At 40.9% G+C, this 19,052-nt stretch overlaps 2 protein-coding genes across 3 annotated transcripts in view; one reads left to right on the forward strand and one right to left on the reverse strand.

The window, feature by feature from the left end:
* The window catches only part of DUOXA1 (dual oxidase maturation factor 1), a 92,206-nt gene extending 87,092 nt beyond the window's left edge, over positions 1–5,114 (reverse strand). Inside the window, exon 1 of the mRNA XM_069765802.1 lies at positions 5,025–5,114. The gene's annotated coding sequence lies outside the window, so the exon portion shown is untranslated. The remainder of the gene's footprint in view (positions 1–5,024) is intronic.
* A 116-nt stretch (positions 5,115–5,230) lies between these two features.
* Positions 5,231–19,052, forward strand: part of DUOX1 (dual oxidase 1) — a 280,203-nt gene continuing 266,381 nt past the window's right edge. The window contains exons 1-5 of one of the 2 annotated variants that reach the window (XM_069765805.1): positions 5,231–5,335; positions 6,662–6,717; positions 11,940–12,004; positions 14,236–14,319; positions 17,654–17,818. In XM_069765805.1, coding sequence (XP_069621906.1) covers positions 11,941–12,004; positions 14,236–14,319; positions 17,654–17,818 — 313 coding nt within the window. In that variant the 5' untranslated portion in view covers positions 5,231–5,335; positions 6,662–6,717; position 11,940. The remainder of the gene's footprint in view (positions 5,336–6,661; positions 6,718–11,939; positions 12,005–14,235; positions 14,320–17,653; positions 17,819–19,052) is intronic. The other variant, XM_069765807.1, reaches the window with a different exon arrangement.

Raw genomic sequence — 19,052 nt, forward strand, 5'->3', positions numbered from 1 at the left:
TTCAGAGCGCGGAACCCAAAGATCCTGAGTCAGGGATACCTGTCGTAGGGGTTGCCAACATAGGGACGGAGCGCAACCCCGATAGGCTTCCCCTAGAGGTATTGGCAGGAGAGGTCGAGGAGACCCCACCAATCCCTGAGCTGGAGGTGTCCAATGGTATGTTCAGGATAGCTCAACTCCAGAATCCCACCCTTGCTCGGATACGAGAATGGGTGGTTGAAATCAATGGGATAGCTCAGCACCCGTGTGCTGAGACAATTTTTCCTCGCATGGCTATACACCAGGAGTTGTTGTACTGTGTAGACAAAATCCGTGATGAGGTAGTTGAACAGCTGGTGGTGCCCCAACACTATGATCGGGCGGTACTCGACATGGCTCACATCCATATGCTAGGAGGGCACTTGGGGGCCAAAAAGATGCAAAGCACATTCTGCATTGGTATTTTTTGCCTAGGGTCCACCCATGGCCATCAACAAATTCTGGTCATAGTGGACTACGCCACCCGGTACCCAGAGGCGATACCTCTCTGGCACACATCGGCCAAGCTAATAGTCTGCAAGCTATTTGCAATGCTTTGTCACAATGGGCTGCCAAAGGAGATCCTTACAGATCAGGGGACTCCTTTTCTGTCCAAGGTGACCAGGGAGCTATGTAAGCTGCTCCAGATTAAACAGCTACACACGACGGTGTACCACCCACAAACAGATGGGTTGGTGGAGAGATTTATTAAGACCATGCTAAAAAAGGTGTGGTCCCAAGGATGGGAGGGATTGCTACATGTTTCTGCCCTTTCTAATGTTCCTTATCCACAAGGTATTGCAGGTGTCCACGGGGTTCTCTCCATTTGAGCTATTGTATGGTAGGCACCTGAGGGGACTGCTTGATGTAGCCAAGGAGACGTGGGAACAGGAGCCCAATCCACATAAGAGTGTCATCGAGTATGTGGCGAGCATGCAGGACCGGATTGCGGCAGTATTGCCAATAGTAAAAGAGCATCTAATGGATGCCCAGGCAGCGCAGTGTCGCAAGTACAATAAGAGAGCCATGGCCAGTACCTTTAAAGAAGGGGACCGAGTGTTGGTAATAGTGCCCACCCCCTAGAGTAAGCTCATCTCCAAGTGGCAAGGACCATATGAGATACGGGGGAAGGTAGGAGAGGTGAATTATAGAGTGTACGAACCCAGGAAAAGGAAACCCAAGAAACTATACCATGTCAACCTGCCCTGGAAAGAATAGGAAAGTTTGGTCGTGGAGGCAACTTTGGTCGTGCCAATGGGGATCCCTCTGGCACCGGCCAAGGACCCAGCAGGGGGTTAGGTTAAAATAAATGATGCCCTCACAATACAGCAGAGGCGGGGAGCTCTGGCTCTGGTGCAGCGGAATACGGACGTTTTCTCAAAACTGCTGGGGTGGACCTCTGTGGTACAACATGACATCGTCACTGAGTCCCGGGTAAGGGTATGGATGAAACCATAACGAGTGCCAGAAGCCTGTAGGCAGCCCATCGCGGCCGAAGAGAAGCAAATGCTTCAGTTGGGGGGTCATTGAGGAGTCCCAGAGTGAGGGTGGTTGTTATGTTTTTGTAATGAAAATTAAATGAGATTTCTAAGTTTGACCTCTATTCCATGCCCCGGGTGTTAGGCGCTGTGATTCTCCTGCTGCAGAGGGTAGATCCCAAGCCTTGTTTGCCTCGGCGGTCTCCCATTCGCGTTCAGCCACGGCAGGTTGTGCTCAGCATAGACATTGTTCCCAGTGTGTTAGTGCCTCATCAAGATTACGCGTCGGCCTATATGGATGACATAGCCATCTTTTGTACCGACTGGGATACCCACCTGTCCCAGGTACAAGTAGTGATGTAGTCTCTCCAAATCACGGGGTTAACAGCAAACCCCAAGAAATGCGTAATAGGACTCACAGAGGCCCGGTACTTAGGTTACATGATCAGCCACGAGGTTATCAAGACACAAGTAAACAAGATTGAGGCCATTCAAAATGGGCCCAAACCCTTAAGTGCCAAACAGGTGAGGCCATTCCTTGGCATCATTGGGTACTACTGTCGGTTTATACCCAATTTTGTCTGGGAAATCAGCACCCCTAATGTTCCTGTAAAAAAGTAAGAAGACAGTGATGGCCCGGTGGAATCCTCAAACGGAGGAAGCATTCCAGTCCCTGAAGTCGGCGTTTTGTGGACAGCCAGTCCTCATCAGCCCCGACTTCAAGAAAACCTTTATCGTTCAATCCGATTTCTCAGAAATAGGCATAGGTGTGATGCTGTCGTAAGAGGTGAACGGGGATGAACATCCAGTCACCTACTTGAGTAGGAAACTGACCGTGGCAGAGAAAAATTATAGCGTAGTGGAGAAGTGCTTGGCATTTAAGTGGGCCTTGGAGTCCCTACGCTACTATTTGCTCTGGCGTCAGTTTCATTTGGTAATGGAGCATTCACCCCTCATCTGGATGAGAAACGCAAAAGATACAAATGCTCCAGTCACCAGATGGTTCCTGTCCCCACAAAACTTTAGTTTCTCAGTGGAACATCGGGCGGTGAAATCACAGGGAAATGTGGATGCCCTTTCACGGGCCCCCTGTGTTGTGAAAATGTTCAACCCCCCAAGTTTGAACAGAAGGGGGAGTATGTGAGGCAGCGACTGGTGTTATTTGCGAGGGTCACTAGGTGTCCACTAGGATGCGCTCAGAAGTGTATTAGATCCGCTGGAGTATCTTGTGGTCACAGCATGATGCCTGTGAGACACAAAACAGAATAAAAGTAAGCATGAACATGGTTAAGTTATTTGGCCAAGGAATTGTTCAGGAAAGCCTGGTATGGTCTTTTATATTTGAAAAGGACTGCAGGAAGCTAGTAACCTCCAGCCTGGACCTTGTAAGTGGTCCATGGCCACCGATTCCAGTTTACAGAAAAGCCCTTGCAGCAGAGGGTTGGGTGTATCAGTGTGGAGTTGCATGGTGTGAAGCAGATAGATCTGCAAGAGCACTACCTACGGGAGGGAACACAGAGCCCAGTGGAATTCCTGGCACCCTGCAGCGTAATACAGTGGTGCAGTCACCCTCGGCAACCGGACGTATTTATGAACTGTTTTGTTTCCCAGCTGCGATCCGGAGCATACCATTTCTTTTGTTTGCAAGTTTTTGGACATTAAACCAACATTTACTTTGAACTTTCCTGGGTCACTGCCTCATCTCTGCATAGTGTGGACACCGCTGCATCACAGCAGATATACAGCACTATAGAATGCTGTATATCAGCCCTGAAAAGTGGTGGCCATATCTCTTATCGGCCAAACCTGGTGACAGGTTCACTTTAACAAGTTAAATGCAGCTGGCAATCTCTGATAGCCAGAGGCGTGTCACTAATCTCGCCCATCAGTGCCCCTGGGTCTGCAGGAGACCCCTATCATTGTTATTGTATCTCTAGTATGAGTGCCGCAGAATGGTCGGCATTCATAGCAGACTAGAGCCCTGCTATGTGTAGCACAAGCAATCAGTTGATGGCAGCTTCAAGTCTCCTAAGGAGAACATTGAAGCATGTAAAAAGTAGAAAAAAGAGGATTTAAAAAAATTACTCCCCCTTTCACCTCATTCAAAATAAAACAATTAAAAATACACATATTAGGTATCATCGTGTTCAGAAATGCCCAATCTATCAAAATATTTTAAAAAAAAATCCAATTAGTAAATGGCGTTATGAGAAAAAATCAAAACACCAGAATTATGTTTTTTTGGTCGCTGCAACATTGCAATAAAATGTAATAACAGGCTATGAAAACATCAAAACATCGTATCTGCCTCTAAAATGGTATCAATAAAAAAGTCAGTTCGTTGCAAAAAAAATAAGCTGTCTTCCAGCCCCAGATCCAAAATGAAGACGCAACAGGTCTCGAAAAATGACGTCAATTTTTTTTGCCAACTTTGTATTGTTTTTCACCACTTAAATAAAAAAGAATAGTATGTTTAGTATCTACGAACTCGTAATGACCTGGAAAATCATAATGGCAGGTCATCAGGATGATAGGTCATAGCATATGACTATAGTAAAAAAAAAACACAAAAAAAAAATTATGGAATTGAACTTTCTTGTAATTTCTACGCACTTTGAATTTTTTTTCCATTTTCCTGTGGACTATATGGGAAAACCAATGGTGTCATTCAAAAGTACAACTTGTCCCCTGTAAAATCAATGCCATATAAACAGAAAAGTGAAAAAAAGTTATAGCTCTGAGAAGAAAGGGAACAAAATCGAAAACACAAAAAATGGAAAAACGCCAGCATCATGAAGAGGTTAAACAATTTGTGAAAAAATAGAATACATTTCTGCTGCTAGTAAAATATAGGTAACTAATTGCTATGAAATATCTTTTTCATAATCTCCTGAAAAACAATTGTAACAAAGAACCTTTTGTTGCTAACTCAGTCCGCATCTGACCAACACTGTCTAGTATCCAAGAAATAAAGAGAACTCCCAAAACCTACATGTTTGTGTTTGGATTGGTTGGCTCGAATCAATGGTGCTATATAAATAAATAAATAATTATAACAATAATAATTTGGAGCGATCAAAATTATGGTTGTGTTAACAAGCCCCTAAAGTTTATGTATCAGTATATGTATATATAACTTTTGCAAGACCAGTGAATTAATATTTTGCCAAGTGCGAAATAGAAATACCTAAGTGCCTGCCACATTCGTCTTTTGATAGATGCGTCTACATTAACCACACAATGTGTTTCCATTGCCCGAAGGAAAAAAAAATCAACTCTATGTCTGTCGATACCCGTCTGGGTAAACAAGTATACCTTGACAAAATGCTTGTACTAATGTAACTACGAGAATTTGTAAAATAACCATGTACAATAGTAATGATCGTAAACCTATTTTCTGTGGTCTAATGTAAATCTATCGGCATAGATTTAACTCTACACTGTCGGTTACAGAAATGAAGACTTGGGATGGCAATATCTAAAAGTCAAATAATATTGGAGTCCAGAAGCTGATACAATATGTCTTACCTTGTTCCCGTTTGCTTTAGAAGCTTCATCAGTCAAGGAGTTTTCTAAGCTGCTACAGTATCTTCACATCTCTTTTACTGAGGGAGGTGTAAGCAATTTCCAGAGAATCACACTTCCTATGTACATGTCTGGAGCTGTATATTTAAATGAATCCTTCCCCAGCCCTGCCCATATCCCCATACCAAAGCTTGACTCAGTGACTATCTAGTCTCACCCACAAAGTTTTGTGATACACACACACAATGCTGCAAGTCTAGAGAAGGCAAGAAAAGAAGAATAAAAACTGCTTAATAATCTGCACCACAGTCCAGGTCAGTGACTTATTACATTGCCGTCTTCACAAACTTTTGTCAGTTTTTTTTTACTTTAACATAAATATTATTTCATAAAATGTATCTGTATATTATATATGGACTAGAAAGGTAGGGCAGAGTACATTGCTGTCGCTTACTTTTGTGCTTTTGCTTATATTACTCATCTAATTAGTGATTTGCACAACCATTCTCATCGCCTGATTTCATCTTCTCAGCAACTGAAACTCATTTCAATGTCTTTGTAAATTTATAGTTTAGCTTTCACTAAGCTGGAGAATTATCATATGTATAAAAGGTAGCACTCATATTTTATATTGGGGACCTAGATTGCAAGTATAGTCTATCAGCATGTCACATGGGTTCATGTTGGTGGAGACTTTACCTCTGAAGATCAAGAATTTTAGTCCCCATTCACACATTCAGTATTTATTCAGCATTTTACATCAGTATGTGTAAGCCAAAATCAGGAGTGGAACAATCAGAGGAAAAGTATAATAGAAAAATGTCACCACTTCTGCATTTTTCACCCACTCCTGGTTTTGACTTACAAATTCTGAGGTAAAATACTGACCAAATACTGAGCGTGTGAACGTGGCCTAATGGAGAGACAATTGTCCATGCGTAGACACTAGCAAGTAAAATCAGGGGAAGAAGTTCACATTAGAGGTTACCTAGCAAATATTGATTTATGCATCTGTGAATGCATAGCACCTGAATTATCAGAAGCTCATTTTGGAAACTTTTTGAATGGTTTAAGTCATGAAAGAAAATGAATGTGATGAACAACACCTCATATAATACAGTAATTATACGAATATATAAACTATAGACTGCTCACAAGACTTGCCCTAAATGTATTCAAATAGAGTAATAACAGAACAGTGTAACATTAGAACTTATTGTGATCCCTTACCTTTATATTGAAAGAAAAATCAACACTAGCTTTTTCTAGTATTCACACAGCGGCACTGATTGAGTATGTAGGACTATGAGCTTAGTGCCACTTCCATGTATATCATAATCACACATTAACATGATAATTGTTAATTGTCCATTCCTTCGTGGTGATGACAAATTATTGTAGCTCTAATTGCTTTTTTTTTTTTAAGAAGAGTCAATGTAATGAGATTCACTATTCTTCAGATTATAAGGCTAAGTTCCAATTGTGTGGAAATGAGGCAGACACCCTGCAGCACATTTGCTTGTGAAAAATCCGCTGTGTGTTACAATGCCAGCAAAGTGCATAGGATTGTAAAAAAATCTCATGTACATGCTGCAAAATATATCCTAAATTTACTGCTGTTTTGGGTTTGACATCCACAGAATATCAATACATGCTGAAGATATAGGTGAGAGTTTCAACTTTTGTCGAAGAAAAGGTGAGCTATTTGACTTCCTCGCACCTTTTGTACAATGATATCCCTATCAGAAAATACCATGAGGCCTTTCATTACAGGACTGACTGAGGTCAGCAGTAAATGTAATTGTGGCCTTTGGATTAGCAAATAGGACCTCCTGGCTGAACCTTTATATTAGGCGACAAGTAAGGTCTCCTGATTCTTCACTGCAACACAGTTTTGTCCAAACAATTTGGATTAGCAATTGGGGCATACTCTCTGAACCACTATATTAGGCCTATTTGCTAATAAAAACCGTTAGTCCTAATATAGGGGTTCAGCCAGAAGGCCCTATTTGAAATTGTAAATCATTTGGGAAAAAACTGTGTTCTAGTGAAAAGGCAGGAGGCCCCAGTTGCTCTTAAAATCATTAGGCCTAATAAAGGGGTTGAGCCAGGAGGCCCTATTTTCTCATCCAAATCCTTTGGGATAAAACTGTGTTGCAGTGAGGAATCAGGAGGCCCCATTTGCTCTTCAAAATCATTAGTCCTAATATAGAGCTTCAGCCAGGAGGCCCTGTTTGCTAATCCAAATCATTTGGACTAAAACTGTGTTCCAGTGAGTAATCAGCAATCTTGAGTGCTACCCCGTCACCAACACACCATGGACTTGGATCTCATGGAAGCACCCGACACTTGAGCACCTGTTTGTTGTACTATCTTCAACATGATGCACATATTCTTAGGGTTAGAAATAGTGCTGACTACTGGGTTGCAACTATGTTAGATTCATGGTGCAAGAGTAACTTTTGCCCGATGTTTCCTCTTCCTGGAAAGGGACGGGCGCATACTGGAGTATCAAAACCCGCTTGTAGACAATCTGAAGAGTGGTAATCCTGAAGACAGCAGCGCTAACAGGGTACCATGATGTGAGCTGTCTTCACTTCATCTCCCAGTGTAGGGTAACATCGTGAGCAATATCGTTGGTTCCCAGGAATCGGTACTTGTCTCACTGATGACACAGGGATGTCATAGGTGTGTCCTCAGTGTGCACATGTGCGGGACGTTTTGTGGCCAGTGTTACTACCGGAAACACTGATGTTTGAAAAAGCCCTTACTGAACTCAGTCATTTACCAAACTTTGGCTGACTTTTGCCGATTTTTAGAAAAACTGCTCCGGAATCAGAATTAAATTAGCTCATTTCAAGTGGTGTGCGATGATAATTTTTTGAAATGTGGATACTCCAAGTCTGAGTCTCCATCTGGTGGGTTGCCTGTTGTGGGAGGGTTGTCAGAGGTCCATTATGCTGCTCCTACTCTTTGGAAATTGATGCTACTTTACTGGTATGTGACAATATTTTTTTGAAATGTGGAGAGTCCAAGTAGGGTCGCCTTCATGTGTGTTGTCTGTAGCAGTTGTGCCACCTGAACGTGGCTGGGAAAAAAAAATTTGAGCTGTTGCATGAGATATCAAGGATCCAAGCAAAGAAGGTTTACACCACTCCGTTAACCACCAGCTTTTAATTGAAATTTAATTCAAAGCTTTAAATACTGGCCCAGGCCCTGATACCTCATGTATGGCTCATGGCTGACTGCTGTGCTATTAGCAAATTTCTACTGTGGGTCAATTGATGCCACTTTTCATGGTGTCTGCCCCTAATTTTAGCTGTATGGGAAGCTTTTTGTGTTAAGGTGTGGGATATACTTTTGATTTTGCCTCACATTGATTTTAATAGCATTCAGGTACATTTGTCGAATTTTTCAGAGAACATGTTCGGCGAACATCGGGACATTCGGTGAACCAAACCGAATCTTGAAAGGTTCGCTGATCTCTAGTGATAACTCTGTAGCGACAGTAGATAGAATTATAAAACTTTTATCCTAAACATAATATAACACCTACAATAATACAGAAGAATGAATCTGACCAAACTGTAGGGGAATACCAAATAAAAATATAATCTTTACATATCTTTTTTAAAGGGGTTGTCCACTGCTTGGACAATACCTTTGCAATCCTCATGTTTCCTGCTAGTAAAATAAAAACTCTTAAACTCACCTCAGATTTCGGCACTGGCTCTCTCAGAGATTGCATAACATTGATATGTCATGCTATCCCTATGGCCAATCAGCACTGGATTTATTTTCTTTGCATTCAAGCATATCAGATACATCTGGATCTGGAGGAAATGAGAGTGCAGCAGTGATCCACCAGTAGCAAGATGCTCATATGTTCAGCATAGCTGAGTAACAATTATACCCCCTGATCAAGCATGTTATGTGAACATTACTAGATTTGCAGACTAGTGATGAGAGAACGTGCTCAGATAAGGTGTTAAGCGAACATGTTCATGTGCTAACCCAGTGTCTTCGGCATTCTCAAAAAATATGTACTAGTCCTCGCAGCTGCATGTCTCGCAGCTGTTAGACAGGTGCAATACATGCCTGGATTGACTAACAGGCAGGCAATCCCTGCATGCGTTGCTGATGTCTTATGGCTGCGAGACATACAGCCGCAGGGACTTGAACGTAGTTTTCAAGCACGCCAAAAGCACTCGGCTTACACACGAGCATGCTCGGAAAAAACATTATCCAGGCCCATTCGCTCATCACTAATCCACACCTCTTTCTGCCTATGGATCACTTGGTATATTGTGTTTGTCAAGGTGTATAAACGATTCTTTAACTAGTGTGTTCCAAATTTGTTAAACCTATAGATTTATTGATCGGCAATATAGATGAATTGTGTACTATTCATTACAATTCTATAATATTTATTAAGTCTAAATCATCTAAAAGGTCCCATGCAGTGTTCAAAATGAAAGAGAATCCATCAGCTTTCTTAATATGTCTGTTTGAAAGATACACAGTTCTGGAGAAAAATTTCTTGGCACTTTGCATTGTAATGATTGGGTGTTACCGTTCCCTTTTTCCAGGGTGTGTTTCCCCAGACAGTGTGAACACCTCATTGAGAAAAGGAATCGTGCCATCTGTTAGTCTATTATTTCCATATAATTCAACAAGAAAAACAGAAATTATACCATGCAGTTCTCTAGAAATGCTGTATGATTGGCAATGGAATTATTTATTAGAACATACAAGTCAGGAGAGTTAGCCAGTTCTCTTTTACTCTTTCCCAGCTGAGCCAATTTTCATTTTTGCACCTTTTTGTCTTTTCATCATCTTCTCCTAAGACCCATAACTGTTGTAATAGGCATCAGGATTATTCCTCTGCACAGGATAGATCACAAGCCTTATCTTCCTCTGCAGTCTCCCATTTAGTCTCAACCATAGTAGATGCTGCTCAGCAAAGACATCGGTCTCAGCGTCTTGCTCAGACTTGGGCTGTGCGCATTGTTACTGCTACCTCTCCAGGTTCAGCTATGGTAACTAATAATAGACGACAGCGAGCTGTCATTCCTGAGATTAAGTCCAGGATTCGCTCTACTCAGCATGCTTGTGAGGTGGCAACCTCTCATTGGTGGTCCGTTGTCAGCTGCTCAGGTCCTGTGCCGGCTCCAGATTGACCCGCGAGCAAGGTCCTGTCTGATTGGCACAGTCTGTAAAAGGATCTTTGGTACAACCGTTGGTGTGCTAAGATCATTTATGTTATATGTGTGTCTAACACTACAGTAGTGTGGACTTGTTTGTGTGTGCTCAGGGCAGGTGTATAGCCTTTAGAATTCCGGCACCTCCGGAGAGGAGTTCGTGTGTGTGCATACGCTGTGACTGTGTCCACTACCTGTTTCCTTGCACCTGAGAGGGTTGCATTCACCTGTGAAGTAACAGGGGATTTCATACAGCGCCCTTTTCACTAGCGTGGCATCCAGCCGCGCCGTACTTTCTAGGGACAGCTGTATTTCTGTGAAGCTAACAGAGTTGGATAGTGTCTATTCACACAGGGTGGCATTTAACCCCCTGTGTTTTCAAGATCGCTTGCCTCATGCTTCCGCCATTGTTGACTCGCTGCCGTTTTTCATTTCCGCACGTTGGACCCTGGGTTGCGATCGCACTTCAACTTAATTTATATTTAGTGTGACCCTCCAACCCTAACATGTTAATTTTCTCTCGCAGTAGCCATATTAGGGCTTGTTTTTGCAGTACAAGTTGTAGATTTTCATGAATCCAATCAATTTTTTATATTATATACTGAAATACAAGTAAATTATTCCAAGTGGGATGAAATAGTGAGAAAAAAACAGAATTATGCTATGTCTTTGGAGTGTTGCTTTTGCAGCATTCTTCAGGTCAGTACAATTATGTCAACACCATTTGTATAATTGTATACTTTTTTTAGATTAATGGATAAGAAATTCAGAACTTATTAAGAAAGTTTCTGCTACTTTATTTATTTTTCTTTTGAGAGCTATGTGAGGACTTGTTTTCTGCATGGTGAGCTATCATCTTTTGGGTAAAATAAAATGTTGTGATCGCTTTTTATGAAATGCAGAAAAATGTCATAACACTCTTAAATTTCTTTCAGTATTCATTTATTACAATTCATTGTTCATTTCCAGCATTTTTAAATATTTTTCAAGGAAACATAATAGTAATAGACAATATTCAATCACCATATTTACTACAGTGGGCTCACTTCAGCAGATTCGGTGTAGACCATCAAGATCTCTTTGTTCCAGCTCACAAGAGCAAAAGGCTTAGACATTGTTCAGAGGATCAGAGCACAATAACAATCTTGTTGATATGATATAATAAACAATGTGATTGACAAAACCTAAGTAGTCTCAAAAGCTTGCTTTATAACATCACTTATTTTATTTTTGTTAGCCATTAAAGGCATCATAGCTACAAGATTATTTTGTTTCTCCCTCTCCCAACATTCAATCTTTGTCAGCAGAAAATGGGTGGAAACATAAGTAGTAGAGGCCAAAACGAGGTCTGAAAGCCACAGGTTGATCATGGCTTACACATTTGTTCACAGTTTATAATTGTGCATGTCGGACTGCTTGGGTGCTCAACTCAAGTACCGAGCATAATGTAGGTTAATGAAGCAGTTGAGCAATTTTCTGGGAGACCTGTACTCGATAAGCAAGAAAGAGATGAAGCAGTCACGCAACTGATGAGAGAGAGAGTGAGAATATAGCTGCACTGCTCAGATTAAAATGAGGGACTCAACCACCTTGTGATAGTCGGCACTGCTCAGTACTCTATCGAGCACCCAAATGCTCTATCAAGAATCGACCAGTGGATATTGATCACCTGTCTATATTGTCCACTATATTTTTATTAACTTTCCTTTCATTTCAGAATGAATTTGAAGTTTGGGTTGATTTATACTTGGCTTTTCCATGCAGAGATCTGGAGATTTACATGTAAGTGGATATTCAATCCATTCCAGCTGATTTATCAAAATAGCAGTATCCCTCAATATACTGAACACAATGGAAATATCCTAATAAAAGATGCACCATTCCAGTCATTGGCTTAGGAGTGTTATCAAAACCACAATAGTTTTCCTCCTCACCTATTCTAAGTATGGTGTTGTGAGAGAGAGCCAGGGCTGTAGTTGTGGTTGACAGTATGTGCTTTAAGAACCCTGGTCTCCCGTCACATGAATATAATGTCCCCTCTGCGGCATACCTTCTGCTTCACCTTCTGCACCTTCTGTCAGGGTCCCATCGGGCTGGCTGAATTTCTGCTTCTGGCGTGGTTGCATATAAAGAGACAGAGTCCATTTCAAACTTATAACGTAAAACTTTACTTTCCTTTGTTCGCAGCACATCCTTTTCAGATACAGCATCAGCATAGGGTTTCATACATTCCACATTTTCTACTTTCCCAGCCCTTTTTTCAATGGTCCTCAGTACGTGCCCGGGTCGTTCATCCTCTTGCAGTATCACAGCGTCCTCCCTGTCCAGACTCACTGTGCTTGGGGGTGCCCTAGTCAATTTTACACCAGATCTGAGGGCATCAGCCCATGCGATGATCTGTCACATGAGTGACCTGCATCCCCGTACTGTATAGGACCTCTACTCTCGCTTCTGCTCCACACTGCCATCACATGCTGTACTTCTGGCCTTCCTGGGCCCTGGATGGCTGGGCTACTCACTTATAATGTTATGGAGCTACTGGGTAGCTCAGGCTCTAAGGCCCCTCAGACTCTAACCAGGAAACTGTTCCTGCCTTATCCCAGTAAACTCCTCCTATAATCCACTATTTATTATGTACCATCTTGTGGCCCAACTGAGGTACTACACTGTCCCTATCTAATTATCGAAAAACACTATACACCAGGGGTGTCAAACTGTATTCCTCGAGGGCTGCAAACAGGTCATGTTTTCAGGATTTCCTTGTACTGCACAGGTGATAATTTAATCACCTACACAAATAACGAGTTGGTGATTAAATTATCACCTGTGCAGTACAAGGAAATCCTGAAAACATGACCTGTTTGCAGCCCTCGAGGAATGCAGTTTGACACCCCTGCTATACACAGTAGTACAACACGTTCATATAACATCAAACATTTAGAAGACACATATACATAACTAAATAACTAAATAAACTTATCCTTACACATTGCAGCAACCGGGATGCACTTAGAGGGGTAGGGGCATATGCCAGTCTTTGTGACCCCCTTACAGTGTAACAGTAGCAAGAGGTTAACCATTTGTTACCTGCATTGATATTTCAGTCCTTTCCTCTGTATTATCAGCATCAGTCACATTGATAAACCAAACAGTCATATATACAGATGTATCCTTCCTCACCTTTTCCGATGACTCAACAGATCTCAAGAAGTATGGTGCATGATGACCAATGTCATTTATAAATACACTGTCACAATATGTCTCTGCCATATGACTCTATGTGGCCAATTCATCAAGGCTAGTGTAGCACACATTCGCGCTATGGCAATCTTGCTGAAATAGATGGAGCCAAATTCATGAAGCGATGCATGCCACTTAATGAATATGGCGCCTCTAGAAAGTGGCATGTGCTTCTTGGTGCTGCACCAGAAATGCTACTGCAGACACGGACTGGAGTAGCATTTTTGGCATCCAAAATGCTGGCAATTTTGATGAACTTGACGGGGGAGTAGCTGATCCAAAGTGGCATGAAAAAAGTAAGTGACAAAAATTTTGCGCAATTTTGCATTCTGCAAAAATTAAGCACTTTTTCAATGCTTTCACGACAATTTTGTTGTGTAAAACCATTGACGAATCGTTCCCTGTATGTTTCCACCCAGTATTTGTGATTTGATTTAAAGCCTGTTGAGGGTTTTCTATCATATCACTATACTGTATTGAATTTAGTGTAAAATGGGAGTGTTTAATCATATCAATAAAAAGGTAAGGATGGACATATCCATACAAATATGTGTCCCACCATAAATGCAAGTGTTTAAAATATTCACATAATTACACTGCAGTGCTGCTTAGATATATAATTCTAATTTAAATACATTTATTATCGTAATATTTTACGTAATTAAATAGTTAAATATGAAGTGGTTAGTTAGAATTGTTGATGATTTTGTCAATATAATCATTATTTCTGCTGCACACATTAACATTGGCTTTTTCTTCTAACTTCTTCATAGGCACGCAACATAATATTAACTGGGAAATTCAACGCTATGATGGCTGGTATAACCATCTGGTTCATCATAGCAGAGGATCTGCAGGTTAGCTCATTAACATCACCTTAAATTGCTTCTGAAACTTTGAATGACACTTGACAGATTACAAAAAATACAAGAGATGGACCGATATCTACTGCATGTAACTTACAGATAGTAAAACATTTGTTCAAATAATCACCTTTGGACTGGTTTGATTTTAAGGATTTTGCACCATTGGGTTATCCCTACATGCGAACCTGCACAGTATATTAATTTAGGAGCCATGCCAGAATTCGAGTTAGGCCAGTATCACCCATCTATGTTCACACTTATATAAGGATTAGGAATATGGGGATTTCCCTGTATATAATATGGTGATTATGATGCAGATTAGGTAGACATGTGTGCTACTTCTGGATTGGCATACTACGCACTCACCCCTGACCATGCAAGTAGTCACACAAGGTGCTCTTCCTGCATCAGGCTGCATTAGATTAACTTATGTGAACAGTTGCCCATTTCCAAGATGGCAACCACACGTTTAGTGACATGTGCATTATCAGAGCGCAGCCGCAATGGTCTCTGTGATTCCTCTGACCACAATGCAATCCTCCTCTGCAAGTGGGGAATTTAGGTAATTTATGTAAGACTTTTTTGAAGGAATGAGGGAAATCCATATATATCAATCACAATCTATTGGTACACTATCTGTGTAACTGAGGGACAAAAAGAGGGATTATATCACACTCCCCTGAGGAAGCAGCAGTGAAACACATGTTGAGGGTAAGCACCAATCTGTAGTCAGATATATTTTGTTATGCAATTTCACCAGCAGAGGTATGTTTACTTTTGTCATTTTTTTTTACAACTACTATCTTTTTTACATGCTGGTAGTTATTTCAATTTCTTCTGTAGTACATATACATGTACAGTACAGACCAAAAGTTTGAACACACCTCATTTAAAGATTTTTCTGTATTTGCATGACTATGAAAATTGTACATTCATGCTGAAGGCATCAAAACTATGAATTAACACATGTGGAATTATATACTTAACAAAAAAGTGTGAAACAACTGAAATGATGTATTATATTCTAGGTTCTTCAAAGTAGACACCTTTTGCTTTGATGACTGCTTTGCATACTCTTGGCATTCTCTTGATGAGCTTCAAGAGGTAGTCACCGGGAATGGTTTTCAATTCACAGGTGTGCCCTGTCAGGTTTAATAAGTGGGATTTCTTGCCTTATAAATGGGGTTTGGACCATCAGTTGTGATGTGCAGAAGTCTGGTGGATACACAGCTGATAGTCCTACTGAATAGACTGTTAGAATTTGTATTATGGCAAGAAAAAAACAGCTAAGTAAAGAAAAACGAGTGGCCATCATTACTTTAAGAAATGAAGGTCAGTGAGTCCGAAAAATTGGGCAAAATTTGAAAGTGTCCCCAAGTGCAGTGACAAAAACCATCAAGCGCTACAAAGAAACTGTCTCACATGAGGACTGCCTCCAGGAAAGGAAGACCAAGAGTCACCTCTGCTTCTGAAGATAAGTTTATCCGAGTCACCAGCCTTAGAAATCGCAGGTTAACAGAAGCTCAGATTAGAGACCAGGCCAATGCCACACAGAGTTCTAGCAGCAGGCACATCTCTAAAACAACTGTTAAGAGGAGACTTTGTGCAGCAGGCCTTCATGGTAAAATAGCTGCTAGGAAACCACTGCTAAGGACAGGCAACAAGCAGAAGAGACTTGTATGGGCTAAAGAACACAAGGGATGGACATTAGACCAGTGGAAATCTGTGCTTTGGTCTGAAGAGTCCAAATTTAAGATCTTTGGTTCCAACTACCGTGTCTTTGTGCGACGCAGAAAAGGTGAACGGATGGACTCTACATGCCTGGTTCGCACTGTGAAGCATGGAGGAGGAGGTGTGATGATGTGGGGGTGCTTTGCTGGTTACACTGTTGGGGATTTATTCAAAATTGAAGGCATACTGAACCAGCATGGCTACCCCAGCATCTTGCAGCGGCATGCTATTCCATCCTGTTTGCATTTAGTTTGACCATCATTTATTTTTCAACAGGACAACAGGACAATGACCCCAAACACACCTCCAGGTTGTGTATGGGCTGTTTTACCAAGAAGGATAGTTATGCGGTGCTATGCCAGATGACCTGGCCTCCACAGTCACCAGACCTAAACCTAATCAAGATGGTTTGGGGTGAGCTGGACCGCAGAGTGAAGGCAAAAGGGCCAACAAGTGCTAAGCATTTCTGGGAACTCCTTCAAGATTGTTGGAATACCATTCCCGGTGACTACCTCTTGAAGCTCATCAAGAGAATGCCAAGAGTGTGCAAAGCAGTCATCAAAGCAAAAGGTGGCTACTTTGAAGAACCTAGAATATACGACATAATTTCAGATGTTTCACCTTTTTTTGTTAAGTATATAATTCCACATGTGCTAATTCATAGTTTTGATACCTTCAGTGTGAATGTACAATTTTCATAGTCATGAATATACAGAAAAATCTTTAAATGAGAAGGTGTGTCCAAACTTTTGGTCTGTACTGTACATGTGAAAGGTCTTTTAGACCCATAGACATACATTGTATTCCTTATTGTTTGACTTGAATGTTTATTATACTTAAACCACATTACTTCATATATGGTGGTAACTTTGCCCATATTAGTGTGTTCACGTTTCATTTTTATCTTTGTAAGTGTCTATTCTATAAGGGTATGTGCACACGTTGCAGATTTGGCTGAGGATCCGCAGCAGATTTTACGCTGCAGATTCGCAACAGTTTCCATGCATTGTACAGTACCATATTTTCCGCAGCATGTCAATTCGTTGTATGGATTCCGCAGCATTTTACACCTGCTCCATAATTGGAATCCGCAGGTGTAAAAACGCAGATAAAAAACGCACAAAAAAACGTGGTAAATCTGCATGTAATCCGCAGGTAAAACGCAGGGCGTTTTACCTGCGGATTTTTCTTAATCTGCGCGGAAAAATCCACACATAAATCCGTAAAGTGTGCACATACCCTAATTGTCTTTATTATATTTGTATATTAATATAGTAAACTCTTTTTTAGAATTCATGGGGTGGTGTTTTGTCTTTTTGAATAGGAATTGCAGATCTTTTTTCAGAGCCACATCCAGCAATTAATAACTAGGAATTATTGCAGCTATATAACCTGTAAATCAATCATAGTGATTATATTAAAAAATGCTCACATTAGAAGAGCAAAAACTAGTAGCAAAAACAGTAGGAAAACTCTGATCTCTAAGATTGCAAGGTTGAATAGCACAACACTGCCTATTATATTGACATGTCTTATGGAAATGCTCTTGGTTACATTTATTTATTCACTGCAATTAATTTGTTTATATTGCTAGGTTCTAGGCTCCTACGGCTCATGCCACCAGCATATTCTGATGGAGTATATCAAGCAATGATGGAACCACATCTTCCCAACCCAAGAAAAATAAGTAATGTTGCTACAAAAGGACCTTCAGGTCAATCATCTCAGAGGAACAGAACAGTACTAGGAGTCTTTTTTGGTAAGAAAAATAGAATTTTTATCACTAAGGCTAATATTTGGTTAATGTTTCAAGCTCAAACTAAACTCGTGATTCTACTTTACAGGAAACAAAATATTTAAAAGTCTGCAGTGTAACGATATACTGTGATTGCCATAAGCATACAGAATAACTGGAGAAGTTACTAAAACTACAAAAATATCAACTTAGGCTGGTTTCACATTTGAGGATGTGTCTGCAGCGTTTTGGATGCATACATCCACATGCGTCGTGTATTCCTATCTTTAACATTAGGAACGCATGTGCCTGCGATTGGTTAAGTTTTGCCGCATTTGGCAACGCATGCGTCGTTTTGTTGTCTGAGGCTTGACGCGGTAAATGCTACATGTTGTAATTTCAGAGGTGTCAATTTGCCGCCTCGAAACGTATGCGGTTGATAGAGGAAGGAATGCGTCATTACAGTCTATGTGAATGCATGCTTTCGCAAGCACATGTGTTTGTTTGGGTTTATGAACGCATGCATTTTACCACAGGAAAACCAGTCTAGACACTGATTAGCCACCCCCCACATACAAACTGATAAAAGGAGGGAGTGGGCATTTGCAGGTCACTACTCAGCAGACTGGGAAGAAGAGCAGACAGACTCTGGAAAGAACCTGGGAGGAATCTACTGTACACTCTGAACAATGTGAGTATCAAAGCCAATGTCTTTATTTTCTTTTTTTCTGTCTCTATATGTCCTAATAATTTCTGTTTGTTTTTTTCTTGCTGCATGAATCAGAAAGTCTTCTTCTGAGGAGGAGGAGCAATGTCTTGGGCCTGCACAGAGTGGAAATGAAATTGAAGTGAGTACTCACTTCTTCAGATTGGTAAGTATTCTCTGTCACATCTACACATGTGACTTTTTTTTTCTTTTTCAGTAGAGTTCTTCAACTGCGACAGAGGCCGAGCAGGAGCAGCGTGGACATGGTCATATGGCAAGGCGGCGTAAGTATACCTGACTGATTGTACTCTGCTTATTGTATCCTGACTTTACTATTCTTTACTGTTCTTTTCTTTACTTTGCTCTTTCTTTACCTTTTTCTTCTTGACTCCTTTTATTTTTCTTGACTTTGAATATTATTGATGTTTTCTGTCTCTGTTGTTTTCTTACTTTTCCTTATGTTAATGTCTCAAACATTAATGTATTTATTTATTTTCTAGGTCCCAGAACGGGATGAGGACCTCATTGACAATGACATCCTCATCTCCCTGG

The sequence above is a fragment of the Ranitomeya imitator genome, chromosome 4 (assembly GCF_032444005.1).
Source record: "Ranitomeya imitator isolate aRanImi1 chromosome 4, aRanImi1.pri, whole genome shotgun sequence".
Classification (NCBI taxonomy): Eukaryota; Metazoa; Chordata; class Amphibia; order Anura; family Dendrobatidae; genus Ranitomeya; species Ranitomeya imitator.